The sequence below is a fragment of the Manacus candei genome, unplaced genomic scaffold, assembly GCF_025592945.1.
Source record: "Manacus candei isolate 608988 ecotype Guabito, Panama unplaced genomic scaffold, ASM2559294v1 h1tg000028l, whole genome shotgun sequence".
NCBI classification, from domain to species: domain Eukaryota; kingdom Metazoa; phylum Chordata; class Aves; order Passeriformes; family Pipridae; genus Manacus; species Manacus candei.
This window is the reverse complement of record NW_026138076.1, coordinates 6,377,125-6,391,593: the sequence shown is the minus strand read 5'-3', so window position 1 is coordinate 6,391,593 and position 14,469 is coordinate 6,377,125. Positions and strand designations below refer to the sequence as shown.

Genomic DNA, 14,469 nt, shown 5'->3' with positions numbered 1-14,469 from the left:
GAAAATTCCTTATAGAGTTTCTTAGGACCTTGCTTATACAGTCTGCTACCTCAGTATGTCTTGTTATCTTGGTGACTAGTCTGAATGGGCTAATAGCCTCTGTCAGTAACCAGTTATGATAGTGAATTTTTAACCACTGCAGTGGTGAAGGCTCTTGCTTTGTTCTTCTGGCTGATCATAACTGGGCCAGAATTATATCTTTGATTAGTTGCCACTTTTTTTTTTTTTAAAGATTATTAGATTGCACACACAGAAATTACAGTGATAGTCTGCTGAGATAGAAGTATCAAATAATGAAAAATTAGGAAATCTTCACATAGTTTATACAAAGCTAATTTAGCATGTGTATGTGCATAAAAATACACTTTAATTTGCAGTGAGAGGTTTGTGTTTTTTCTAGTGTCTCACTGTCACTATGCAGGTTTGAGAGCAAGAAAAGAATGAATTGAATTGTATAGTGAATAGGGCAGATGTTTTCTGTATTCCTGTTCACAGAAAATGCAGAACACTGATGGAAATAAGGCAAGGAATTTCAAGGAAACAGTGTCTCACCAAAGCTGAGTTTCTTTCTCTGACATGATTTCTTCTGAAAGTCTGATTAAGCTATTGAAACTAGTCTTTTCATGAGTAGGCATGGATTGTATGCTGGTTTTTTTCTGAGTATCCACACTGAGAGATTGGTGGCTTGATTTTCAATGTTCCTATAGTTCAGTTTAGTACCCTGAATTTTTAATTGAAATTTTACTGGTTTTTAAGGCTGACATTTAAGTTCTAGCTCTGTCACGTCATTGGATTGGTTTCCCAGTCCCAGTGGAAAAACAAATGCATTGCAGTGTTAATATTGTCAGAATTATAAAGTTTTAGCACCTAAGGAGCTGTAGAAATGCTGTGATATTTTAAGACAGTCTGTTCAACTCTTTAAACATGTAAGAACAGGTCAAAATTATCCAACTCTGGCCTATTTTCTGTCCATAATGAGGGAAGAGGATAAAAAGTAGCAGTAACAGCTCTCTGAGCCTTGGAGTATGTTCCACTGGGTGCATGGGATAACACTAGGTCTTTCAAAAGACAGTAGCTTAGTATCACACAGAGTTCAGACATGAAGTGGAATTGAACAAATTTTCTCCATGTTGCTAACTCAGTCACTTGATAATGTTTTTGTTGTTGCTTGAGTATTGACATACATGTCTACTCAAGAGTGAGAACTTCTAACCATGGAGCTGTTTATCACCTGTGCTCTGAGCTGCTTTGTTTTACAATAAATGCATAGGGAATGGAGTAAAATAACCTCATCTGAAACAGTGCCCTGTTACCCACTCTTGATGTGCTTGCCAGCAACTTTCCTCACAGGGGAAAAGTGTGTCTTGGGAGTTATTCCTGACTTGTAAATCTTGACCCTAACCAACAGGAACCAGGGACAGGATGATACAGTCTCTCCATTTGTATTGACAGCTTTTCTGGAACATGTTTCTACAGATACATGGACTAGAACCATGTTCATAAATTGGGAAGAATTCTGATGCCTCCAGTATCCTAGTGTTAAACAGGTGGAATCCCCTGAGATCTGAAGATCTTGTTCCCCAAACAATTTAGTTCTTGGAGTCATCAGTAGTAAAATGTACATTTAAAGAGGGAAAGCCAAGTTTTCTATAATACTAATGAGGTGCCTTGAGATAATGGTATCCATATTCATGATCATCCTTTATTCCTCTGCCTTGCCATCATGTGTTTTGGAATTTTCTTTGAACAGAAATGAGGTGTGTTTGATCTGTGCTACCTTCTTATGGTCTTTGTTCAAGGCACTTCCAGAGTACTTACTAGTACTAATGTGTACTACTGTACTATACATAATGGAAAAAGTTTTAAAATTCAAACACACACAATTTTTGTCCATAAACAGCAAATTGTATAGCTGAACGTTGTGCACAACTCTCGTTGCTATGAATTAAATTAATGGCTGAATTTTCTTTCATTTGACGGGGCTATATTTTGTTGTTCAAGGTTGATATTTTATGTAAAACTTTAAATATGTATTTTTTTAAAAAGATAATTGGAGAATGGTTTTGCTGGTTTGGTTTGTTCTCACTTAGTTTTCCTTTTGCTCCTTTAGTTGTATATGTTTTAGTGTTCCTTCATCTCCACTGTTTTAATGCTGATTTTTACCTTGTGTATTAGAATAACAAGTAGTTTCTCAAGTACTACAGTTCTGTCTTAACTGTTCCCTTGAAGATACTTCAGATTTTTACTTTTCCTCCCCTTTGAGTTACATTCCTGTATTCTTTCTCCTTTATTTGAGCTTTTTACTGTCTGTATTCCTTCCTTATATATGAGAGTGAACAAAGGGAGATTCTCTGATCCTCAAGAAAAAGGATAGGCTGGATGGTGACAGATAAAGCAATTACACCCTCTTAAAGGTGAAAGTGAAAGAACATGGAAAAGCTCTTAAGAAGCAGTTCTTGCTAATCTTTCTGTCAGCAGTGGAAGGGATCTTTATAGTTGAGATAAAGGCCACTACCTTTTTGTCTTCTTTCCTTGTTGAAAATTCTGGTTTCAATGACTTCCACTATTTCTTGCCTTTTCAGCTTGTCTGAAAGGTATCACTGCTTCTGGATATGTACAGTTTTTTTCTTCTTTACCTGCAGATTACTGGTAGAGAAAATCTTTGCTCAGTATCTTGTTCCACACAATTTGGAAACGGAAGAGCGAATGAAGTGCTTGTACTATTTGTATGCTAGCTTGGATCCAAATGCTGTCAAGTGAGTATAGTTTGTATTCAGCAAATACTTGCTTTCTCAGGCTTTTCTAACATCTGTGTCATCTTACTTGTATTATCAGGATTTAAATAAAAATATTTAAATAAAATGACTTCTAGATTTGCTCTATACTGGGGACCATGATGAAGATATCTGTAACTGAATTCTGGTTGATAGTGGCCTGTTTTTTATTTGGGTGGTTGTAAGAGATACTATGACCATCCTGGGTATATGAAATTGTTCCAAAAAAGAATAAGAGAGAGATGATGGTCTGTAAAAATTAAAAATGAGTTCAGCCTTGTTATGCAAAGTTATTTTTAATAGTTGTTAGGTTTTCACTGTAGCTGGCAGGTGTTGCACTTGTAGGATAAATGAATAACCAGAATATCTTGGTAAGCTTTACTTTTCTGGTTTTGTGTTTTTGCAGAGCACTGAATGAGATGTGGAAGTGCCAGAACATGCTGAGGAGTCACGTACGAGAACTGCTGGACTTGCATAAGCAGCCCACTGTACGGTTCTGAAAATACTTACACTTTATCCAGTGGACCCATTAGACTAATTTACTGGGGAGTTTTAATATTCTATTATTTGTTCAGTGTGACTTCATTATTCTGCTGCTTTCCATATGTAGACAATGTTCTGTTTTCATTAGGTAAAGTTGCTTGTAGTAATTCTTCAATGGATATGACCTCCTTACGTTGATCATTCTTTGATAGTATTGCTCGGTAATTTTGGAAGAAGTTTTTATAAGTTTATTCGCTTTTGACAGAACTTTTTTCTTTCTCATGTTCTAGTGTATATTGAGAATGGAATATGTTGTAACACAAAGCAATGATTCCTTGTTGGTTAGAAAACACAAGTTTTTAAGTATTTCTACTGGAATTTTACTTACAAACATATCTTCGGACTAGTAGCAACTTTGAATAGAAGGGCATTGCTTTGGGGTTTTGGTGTGTGAGTGGGCTTGGGGGAATTGTTTCTTTGGGGGTCTTGGGGTCTCTTTCTTTTATCTGTTCTGTGAATTAGTGAATTTTTGCAGTTCTTTGATATTGCAAGATGATTTTCCTGCTAATTATAGTGTTGCACTATTCTAGTGTCTATTCTTAAAAGAAAAGCATAAACCATAAGATTCAATAATGCTGCAGAACAACTAACAGATCAGCTTAAAGATGTATTTTATAAAGGAGATATTGCTGATTTGTTTGTTTATTTTTGCTGTTGTCCTCAGTCAGAAGCAAACAGTGCTGCCATGTTTGGAAAGCTGATGACCATAGCAAGTAAGTGTTAATAACTTCTATAAACTATTACTACAGCATTCCTGGAAACTGTATTTCTGTGAATCTTGGCATGCTAAAGTGGCAAATTTATCTTATCTTAAATTGTTTTTAATCATACAGAAAACCTTCCAGATCCTGGAAAAGCACAAGATTTTGTGAAGAAATTCAATCAGGTTTTGGGTGATGATGAGAAACTTCGGTCCCAGCTTGAACTGTTAATTAGCCCTACATGTTCTTGCAAACAGGCAGATGTCTGTGTGGTAAGGAAATGGACAAGCAAACTTTTATGCCTTAAGTATCTGTGCTTAAAAAAGTTATTTGGAAGTAATGGTCTCTTTTGCTACCTAGACATGGTTTTATTATAGTTCCAATTTTTATAAAATGCCTTTTTAGTTAACAGATAGTGATTATGGAAAAGATAGTTTATGATCATCATCTTGCTTCCTAAGAAAATGTTAGCTTTAATCCTTCCTGGGATTGTGAGCAGCAAGCATAAAGTCTAAAAGATTAATTTATTTCATTAAAATATTTTATTTCAAGTGTCTCTTTTGTGGTAGGGTTCCTGTCTTCTCACACTGATGCAACTTCTGAGTACCAGCAAGTCAAATATTACACCCTTCACATATTATTAATTATTTTTTCATCCTAGAACACTGTTTTGAGATAAATCTTTGTCATCTTATTTAACTTTGATGAAAATACACATCTTAATATTAAATTGGACTTTTCCAGATTCTGCCAACAATCGCAGATTAATTTTTTTTTTGTATGATCCCAAAGTAAAGTAAGCAATTTCATTGACAGAAATCACAAAGATCATCTATAAACAAGCATAGGCTTATTGGGTTTTGTCTAATGGCTTGGAAATTGTGTGGGGAAGGGAGCAGGATGACCTTCAGAATTACGTCCTAAACACTTGATGTAGAGAGTGTGTTTCCTTCTAGACTAGTAAATTTTGTACTTTGCAAATGCAGTGTTGCAATTTCGAGAGAAAGGCTTCTTCCTTCTCCCTGAAGTTAATAGAGCATAACAGAACGTAACAGCAAAAGAGTTTGTAGGTCTGCAGCATCTAACCCTTTAAGAAAAGGAAGGTCAAGAAGTCATTTCTTTGAGAGATGTTTTAGACTTTTGTTCTAAACAAAAGCTGAGTCTGCAGCTGAACTTAATGCACTTGAAATTTGTACATTCAGAAGGGAAAACAGATTTTTGGATCCAGAACATTCATAGGCAAGTAAGTACATACCATTTGAGATCTGTTGTAGGCAGGGTAGTGCAGTGCTTCTGCACATCTGCAGTCATGTAGCTTTTAGTGCAATTTTTTTCATTATTATGAAGTCTCATACATACTGCAGGGTTACCCATAGTTTTCTGGATTACACTTGACAACCTAGTTATTTACATCTTGTGTACTGCACTTAGCTCTTCCTTGATTCTGTTTTGGATCTGGCCTGCAATTCCTTATGAACCCCTGAAGAACTCTTAACTTGAAACCAATTTAAATAGTTTGGTAAAAGATGTCTGCTTTCAATATTAATATGATAGAAGAAAGATTTGGAGATAACAACAGCCCCCCTTAAAATATGTTTCACTGGTTATATAGACAATCTCTGTGGCAAAAAGAAGTGACTATATATAGCTTCTTCAACATGCCTAAGAAATGAAATGAGTGTAATTCTTGTTTGTATCTAACATTCTTATAGAGAGAGATAGCCCGGAAACTTGCAAATCCTAAGCAGCCAACAAATCCTTTTCTGGAAATGGTCAAATTTCTTTTGGAAAGAATTGCCCCTGTACATATTGACTCAGAAGCCATTAGGTAAGTTTGAAAGACCATGAATGATTGACTCATGAATGATCATAGACATGATGGAAATGACAGGAAAAAAAAAAAAAGAAAAAAGAATTCCTTGGGATTTAGATTCGTCTGTCCTAGCACTAAATATGTACTTTTTGTAAAAAATTATGTAGAGTATTAGTTTCCAGCAACCTAGGGGATGCAACTGTTTTTGGTGCTGTCTGCAAATTATTTTAAAAGTATAGGAGTTCACGATGAATGTTCACGTAATAAACTGCAACACAGTCTTCCACGTAGCATCTGAATTAATTAGCTTTCGTGGGATTGTGTAAGAGAATGTTTTGATTTCTTTTGAGAGTTCACTGACAACCTAATTACATTCTGAAGCTACTGCAGCTATGTGTTGATCTAATGCCACCAGCATGGTGAGGATTTTTTTGTTGGATTTTTGTTGTTGTTTTTCCCTGAAGAATTATATTTGCAGAAAGTAAAATCAGAAGGGAAAGGAATAATGGAATAACTTAAATGAAAATAACAAAAACCAAACAGCAACATCAACACCAGCCCCAAAGTTCTATTGCCTTCCCTCTATTTATTGTCAAAACCAAGTAATCTTGCTTGTATCTCCAACCTTCAACATTGTCATAAGTTTGTTTTCTTTTTGTATCTCTTATTTCAGTGCACTAGTAAAACTAATGAATAAATCCATAGAGGGGACAGCTGATGATGAAGAGGAGGGTGTAAGTCCTGATACTGCTATCCGTGCAGGACTTGAACTTCTCAAGGTAAGCTACATTAATGCAGCTATAGTTTGTAATGGAAGGGACAAAAGTGGTATGACTAACAAGCTAATGTTAGCTTGCCTTTAATAGTTATTACTTAGATATTTACTTTTTTAATGTATGAAACTGTTTAGTTATTAATTCTCTCTTGTAAAAAGAATAATTAAAGAGATGGTTTGTTGGAAGAAGTATGTTTTGAGAGTTGAAATGTGCATGTTAAAGCAGAAATTGTTTTCTGCTTAGGGAAGTCATATAGAAGGTGGTGCAGAGGTAAAGTGAGAGGAAAAGAAACAGGTGAACCGGGAGAGACATCTTCTTTTGAACCTGTATGGTACTGGAAGGGAAAGCAAGCAATTAGCTCAAGAGCCAAGTTATGTGGAGGAAAAAAGGGAATTTGTGTTCTCAGTGGTGCTGTGAAGTGGCAGGGGGAGAAAGAAGGATGTCTGGCAAACATCTGTGATGGATTTGGATGGTCACTAATGAGACTATTTTGAATATACTACGAAGTATAAAATATAGGAAGGAATGGAGGGCAAGGTTACATAATTAAAATGTGATATTTCAGAAGTGTGAATGAACAAGGTGGAGTTTTATGGAGTTGTATCACACCAAATTTGGTAATGGCAACCTTGGTAGGAATAGTAATACAGAGGTATGCAAAGAAGTAATGTCTGTCTGCTAATGTAGCTCAGAAAAGAAATCTGCCAAAGTTGAAGATTTTGTTGCTGTGTTGTGGAGAATGTTATTTCACACACTAATAATCACACAAGTGGGCAACTCTGATCAAAGAAGCCAAACTAAGATATATCCAAAGAATTCACAATATACATGCAACTTTTCATTGTTCTTTCTACCTTGTGTTACCTTCTGTTATCTTCCTTATGTTCTCTCTACCTTATGTTATCTTATATTATACTTAATATGGTTCTGCTTTGGGATAACCTTTTGTTATCTCTTATCCTGCCTTGACTTTCTGTATGTTTAGTTCCTTGCTTTTGGTGTTTCTCCTGTTTAACAGATTGTGTTATATTTCGTTAGCTTTAGACATCTTAACCTTCTAGGTTTTTTTTCTGCTCAGGGATTATAGATTCTGGAGAAAACAAAATTTCAGTTCAGTGAAATCAAGTGAAAAGAAGCATTTTTAAGTAGATTGAAATACAAACAAATATGTTGAATAAGTATTCATTTTAAGAAGTATGTTTATATATTCAAATAATGTAGTGCCCTATAAAATATTTGGAGGAGGGGAGGACCTGAAGAACAAAACATATATGAATTTATTTGAAAATTTATATATAACCTTCTCCAAAATGCAGCTATTGAATGTAGTAATTTCATATGAGCATGTAACAGCTATGTATGTTGATGGTAATGCTCATAAACAGCCATAATTTTGTTTTTCTGATGTTTCATTTACCATGAATAAATATACCTTTGTTTTATTGTGTATCTACAGGTTCTGTCCTTTACACATCCTACCTCGTTCCACTCTGCAGAGACCTATGAGTCTCTGCTACAGTGCCTCAGGATGGAAGATGATAAGGTAGCTGAGGCAGCCATACAGATTTTCAGAAACACGGGTCACAAAATAGAAACAGACTTGCCACAGATAAGATCGTGAGTAATTCTTTGCGTTCTGTTTTTTAATGCACATTTATTTACAGCATGAAAACTGTAGATTAGGCATTGAAACTTATTTTAACTCTAGGTTTTACTCAATTCTTTACTATTTTGGTTCTTACTTAATCCAATTTATGGAATCTTAGCAGATTTGAGAAGAGATGTTCTCCTACTTGAGGATACTGTTAGCACGTGTCTGGTGATCTTTTGTCTGGATTTGGATCTTGTGTGGGTTTTGAGGAAGGTGTTTGAGTTTCGGTTCTTTGAACCCTGCAAGCTGCTCTTTTGCCTCTTGTTGCTGATTTAGATTATGTAGAACGTGTCAGTGAATCCTGGGTACTAAATAATCCATGTACTGAATGCTGTATTGCTACAGAGCTTTTCAAGAAAGCTAGGAAATTTTTTTTCTTAGTTGTTCTGTGTCAGACTCTTTCTGGGTACTTTTGTTTTTTCGTGTCAGTTGCTGGGTGAGTTGCATGGCAAAGTCACCAGTTAGTGTCACCAGTTAGTGTCTGAGCTGATGCCCTGGCAGGGGCCAGGCCTGCCTGCCAGCACTGTCTGGGCAGCGAAACTGAACCCCTGACCAGCCTGGACCTGGGCTCTGAAGTGGCTTCTGCCCTGCTCCTTCCTTCAGTGGCCTCTGATCGGCAGATAGATTTCAGGGGATTCAAATTCCAAAGCTCCTAATAAAGCAGTTGTTTACTTGGGTATACATTGCAATTAAAGACCAAAGTTACAATAGTAAAAGCCTTGTAAACGCACTGCTGTTTAATGGTTATTCCTAGCTTTCATAGGTTTTCTTCAGCCCTGTCACTTCCAGGCTTGGAAAACAAGTCCAGGAATTTACCCTAGCTGAACCTGTCAGGTTCCACCTACCTTATATTTGGCTTCCTAAATGGCTTTATTTTGATCATTATTCTCTTTCATGTGTGATTTTTTTTTTTCCTGTGGGCTGTTTTCTACTTGTGTGTGCACAGTCAGATGTTCAACAAGTATTACTAAATACAATTCTGTCCTGCTTTTTACTTTATGATTGTGATCTTTCCTGAACAGACTTCAAAAGAATGCTTAATTTTTAAGACAGTGAGGATAGATTTGTATATGTGAAGATAGTTATTTATTTGTAGATTGCAAATTGCATTTTGAAGTATTCTGTTTAATGTTTACAGAACACTAATTCCGATTTTGCATCAGAAAGCAAAAAGGGGCACTCCCCATCAGGCAAAACAAGCTGTTCACTGTATACATGCCATATTTTCAAATAAAGAAGTGCAGCTTGCACAGATCTTTGAGGTATGTCTTTTTTGGTTTTAAGATTTGCTTCTGTTCTTAACTGGTTAAGAATTAACATCAATTAATGTTAATTCCTACTGTGTATTAACAGTTTATGAGGTCAGGAAACCTACAAATGTATGGTAGTCAAGATAAGTCATTAATTTTACAGTAACAAGTTACTAATGTTTGTCTTAAAGTCACGATTTTGTAGTATTCTGATATCTGATAGATAAGGTATTCCTTTTTGTCTACATGGGATAAGTTTGGGGTGAATAAGCTAAATATGTTGGAATGATCCACAGTAAATCCCGTGGGGACACATTTAGCAGATACTAAAATAAGAGATAACATCCTCTGCTTTCCAGCTGTTTTAAATCATTGTGCTTTAAGGTCTTTGCACATACAGACAGCCTTTCCTCACTGAGGAGGTTAGTGCAGAACAACTTGACTGTAAGTTCAGACACCAGCTTACTGCTCACTTACTGGTTGCTTAGACAAGTTGTTAAGCAAAAAGTTGTCTTATAGAGAGCAGAGAGGTTATTACTTCTCACTGGAGTCTCTTAAATAATGTTATTAAAACTTGTAAAATATCTTAGGTTCTTAATCTTGGCTGTCTTTGAGCCTACGTATAATTCAGAAGTGTGAAAAGCTTTGAATCAAGCTCTCAGAGTTTGATCTCTACTTAGACTTCTGTGAGAGTGCTTGTTCCCTCCTTAATACCAGAGTACAGTGCAGTGGTGTGGGGTGATAGAGCAGCATGGAATTGTCCTGGTGACTGTTACCTGGAAGGGAAATACTGATGGCTAAAAGAAACGTCCCTGGTGATTTCCAAGCTTTTGGGTGCTGTTTTCTACCATTGGCAGTTCCAATTTAGGTTTTCACAACTCCTGAACAGAATTCAGTCAAGAGTTTTTTTCCCATGTCTCTCAGGTCTGAATATGTTTCACAATTAAAACAGGAAGAGAATACAGCATTTGTTTTGCCCTTAACTCATGTGAGATTTTTGGTTATTCTGTTGATTAGAAAATTGTATTCTTTCTCCATTTTGATTTGCTAACATTATTAATTCTTGTGGAAAAACAATGAAACTCATCAACGCTCCAGCAGTAAAATAAATGATTTTTAGACATGCTAGCTTACTTATCTGAAGTTGATTTCTGAGGGGTTGTTTTTGCTTCCTCAGCCTCTTAGTAGAAGTTTGAATGCTGATGTACCAGAACAACTTATAACTCCCTTGGTCTCTTTGGGTCATATTTCTATGTTGGCTCCAGACCAGTTTGCTTCTCCAATGAAATCCGTTGTTGCAAATTTCATTGTGAAAGATCTCCTAATGAATGACAGGGTAAGATTTTCTTTTTTTGGTAAGTGCTTACTATGCTGTTTGCCTGTTACTAACTCTGTGGGGAAAAGAGCTTTTCTGTTAAATGAGTCAATAAAGTAAAATTCTATAAGTGGCTAATACAGTGATAATTGTGTTATAAAAGATATTTTTGTGTAAGAAAGCCTAGTCCGTGACTTTTTTCCATTTTTACTTCTGCATTTTCTGTATGAGTTGAACCAGTTCGTAAACTTACATGAATGTCTATAGTCAACAGGTGAGAAAAATGGAAAATTGTGGTCTCCAGATGAAGAAGTCTCTCCAGAAGTACTAGCAAAGGTGAGTGTTTTGCTGTCAGTAATGATGTGTGTATCTGTGATATACACAGATTTACTTTTTTTTCAAGTTGTGCAGTGGGGAATATTAGGATAAATCCCTTTGAGTACTTTTGTATTAGTCTCATTAGTATGCATTGGTTTTGTGGATTGTACACACAGTTATAGAACGGAGAGAAACTATGCATTTTGTTGTCTTCACTTACTGATATTAATTATGCTGATTGTTGATAAAATCAGGAGATTCAAAGTTTTAGTTTTCCATACAAGAAAGGTAATTTGACTTTACTGACTTATAAACAGATTTGAAATAAATCAAGACCCTGATGAATGTGACTCTAATTATGGCCATTTCTAGAAATTCTTATCTAGTTGCTCTTATTTTTAATCATGTAGCAATTATCCTGCATCCTCTAAATGCACTTGTGCAAAGACACTGAACCATAATTGAAATGTCCTGAGGTCACAAAGACTGCCTCTTCCTTCTTCACTCTGTAAATATTTACTGCTTCATTCTGTTCCTTTAAAAATGTATCAGCTATAATAAATAGGAGTATATGGAAATTTCAGTTTGCCAGCAGTAGGTTTTAGTGCCTCATCGACTTTGGGAAGTAAGTTGATTGTTCATATGTTTGTGTTCGTTAGGTGCAAGCAATTAAACTTTTGGTGCGCTGGTTGTTGGGGATGAAAAACAACCAGTCGAAATCCGCCAATTCCACACTCCGGTTATTGTCAGCTATGCTCGTCAGTGAAGGAGACTTGACAGAACAGAAGCGAATCAGGTCAGACTTTGCTCCTTTCAGACTTCCATAAATTTTGTTGCAGAATTTCGAAGAGTATTGGTTCTTTTAGAGTGCTTTTGGAATGTTAAGGTCAGCACAGTTTTGCCTGATGGGATGATAGAAAATAGATCTGGTTAGAGTTTTAATATTAGGAGTGGAATGGCAGTATAAAATTATGCTTAATACTCCTTCTTTCTTGTAATTTACTAACAAGCCAATTCAGAACTCTGTAGGTATCTTGATAGTAAAAGACATTCTAGAGAGTAAAAGACCTGCAGGAGTATCTTTGAAAACAATTGAGTGATGAGGTTTAACATGCTTGGGAGTTGGTGATCTTGGGTGGAGCTTCTTCATTCTAAGAGGTAACTGCACCTCAACTTCATTTTGAGGGTGAAGGAAGGGCGGAGAATATGTGGCAAAATTGTTGCTTTCATTTAGATGGTGATAGGAAAACAAGAAACTCAACTGCTATCATTTCACTGTTTTACTGAAATCAGGGGGTTTTTTGTGGGAAAGTAGATCACCTTACTTTCACAAGTTTGGTAGGGTTAATTTACCTTGATCTGAAGCTATAGAACTCTGACCTCACCTGACAGAGAAAAGCCTTGCTTGCTCATTGATCTTGTAAAATGATGAAATTGTGACATGCAGGTAATTTGAGGGTAGTTGTGGTGAGTTGTGGTTTGGTTTTTTCTCTCTTGTGTTCGTATAGTAAATCGGATATGTCTCGACTACGATTAGCTGCTGGTAGTGCAATAATGAAACTTGCACAGGAACCCTGTTACCATGAAATAATTACCCCAGAACAGTTCCAGCTCTGTGCACTTGTCATTAATGTAAGTAACTACATTTGAATTGAAGTGACTAATTAATTGAGTTCAGAGTCCTTACACCTGAGCTTTTGTTGCTGCTACACTAAGTATATTCTATTCCTCACTGCAGCTTTCACAAGTTATTCAGGTTTTAATTTCAAATATTTGTCGTGCTGTAACTGTTGGTATTTTTAACATGCCTACTAATAATTTTACCTTGAATGCCTTTTTTTTTATTTTATTAAGACTAAGATTTTGATGGTTATACTTTTATGTTTTGTGTTTGTAGGATGAGTGCTACCAAGTGAGGCAGATATTTGCCCAGAAATTGCATAAGGCACTTGTGAAATTACTGCTCCCTTTGGAATATATGGCAATCTTTGCTTTGTGTGCCAAAGACCCTGTGAAGGAGAGAAGAGCACATGCCAGGCAGTGCTTACTCAAAAACATCAGTATACGAAGAGAGTATATTAAGCAGAATCCTATGGCTAATGGTTAGTATTTCAGTAAAATTGTTAAGAATACAATAGTCAAATACTGAACTGGAAGGAGTAATTTTTAAATCGTAAGCAATTGGCTTTTGTAAAGAAACACTGGATAAGTTTGTTTCCTCATCTTTATATTAGACATATTTAAATCTGAATTTACTTAGTTTGGTATTAGCATAAACCATAAGATGCTTCTTTTTACATTGCTGAGAATTATACATGTAAAATATAGTGTTGTTATAACTGTAGTTGTTTTGCTCAAAAAATAAAATTTTGTTTCCTGATATTTTTAGGCTTTACAACTCACTTCCTGAAGCAAAACCAAGTAGTTTTGTAGTAGCAAAACTTGTTAATTTATTTTTAATGATGCATTAAAAGTAAAATTTGTGGGAAGAAAATGCAAGTCAAAATTTTACAATCTGTGTTTGAAAAAGTGTTACTTTGAAGAAGTTTTTCTTATGATGCGTGTGTTGGTGTGTAATACAGAGGCAACTTTTTGTTGTTGTTGTTGTTGTTACTGTAGAAAAATTACTGTCCTTGCTGCCTGAATATGTGGTACCATATATGATTCACTTACTGGCACACGATCCAGATTTCACAAAACCTCAGGATGTTGATCAGCTTCGTGATGTCAAAGAGTAAGTGTCAAGTGATTCTAGAACTGTTATGCTGAGAATTTTTCTCTGCTTAGAAAAAACTGATTAGAAAGAGGAAATATTTGTTTTACTGTTTTGCAAGATACTGCTGATAATCTTGGAAATGTGGAACACTTTAACCAAGGGAAGAAGGCTTTAACAACTGCTTAGCAATATATTCTGAAAGCCTAAATGTTAACCTGTAGGTTGTACTGTAATATACCAAATTAGTGAGTTGTCTAGGCTTTTTTAAAGTAAGCAATTATGTTAGAGTCTTGGTTTTGTGCCTAGGAATATCTGTAGGACTTCCCAACACACTTAAAAGATGTCAAGTAATGTCAGTTCAAATATTTTGGAACTTACAGAACAGAAAGCTTCTCCAAGACTTAAAAACACAATACCACTGATGCTGGGTGAGAGTCCTGCCTCACTGAAAATTTTTTTTCCCTCTTCCTATGCAAACCTACTAGGACTCATTCTGAGTTTGCTGCTGACATTTCATTTGTACTGTACATCAGCAGTGCAGGGTTAGTGCTTCTTAATGTATTCAGCAGAGATTATGGTACACAATCCTGTCATACAGAAACTTGTTTTGTG

General features: G+C 35.7%; 1 protein-coding gene across 6 annotated transcripts in view; it reads left to right on the top strand.

Annotated features, from left to right (window-relative positions):
• Nucleotides 1-14,469, top strand: part of PDS5A (PDS5 cohesin associated factor A) — an 86,654-nt gene that overhangs the window by 49,228 nt on the left and 22,957 nt on the right. For all 6 annotated transcript variants that reach the window (XR_007904894.1, XR_007904893.1, XR_007904892.1 and 3 more), the window contains exons 13-26: nt 2,643-2,756; nt 3,181-3,262; nt 3,982-4,030; nt 4,151-4,290; nt 5,731-5,846; nt 6,505-6,610; nt 8,064-8,224; nt 9,397-9,520; nt 10,686-10,844; nt 11,091-11,159; nt 11,801-11,937; nt 12,650-12,773; nt 13,039-13,243; nt 13,761-13,875. Coding sequence is in view for 3 of the 6 variants with exons in the window: in XM_051789915.1 (XP_051645875.1) it covers nt 2,643-2,756; nt 3,181-3,262; nt 3,982-4,030; nt 4,151-4,290; nt 5,731-5,846; nt 6,505-6,610; nt 8,064-8,224; nt 9,397-9,520; nt 10,686-10,844; nt 11,091-11,159; nt 11,801-11,937; nt 12,650-12,773; nt 13,039-13,243; nt 13,761-13,875 (1,701 nt within the window). In the remaining 3 variants the exon portion in view is untranslated. The remainder of the gene's footprint in view (nt 1-2,642; nt 2,757-3,180; nt 3,263-3,981; nt 4,031-4,150; nt 4,291-5,730; nt 5,847-6,504; nt 6,611-8,063; nt 8,225-9,396; nt 9,521-10,685; nt 10,845-11,090; nt 11,160-11,800; nt 11,938-12,649; nt 12,774-13,038; nt 13,244-13,760; nt 13,876-14,469) is intronic.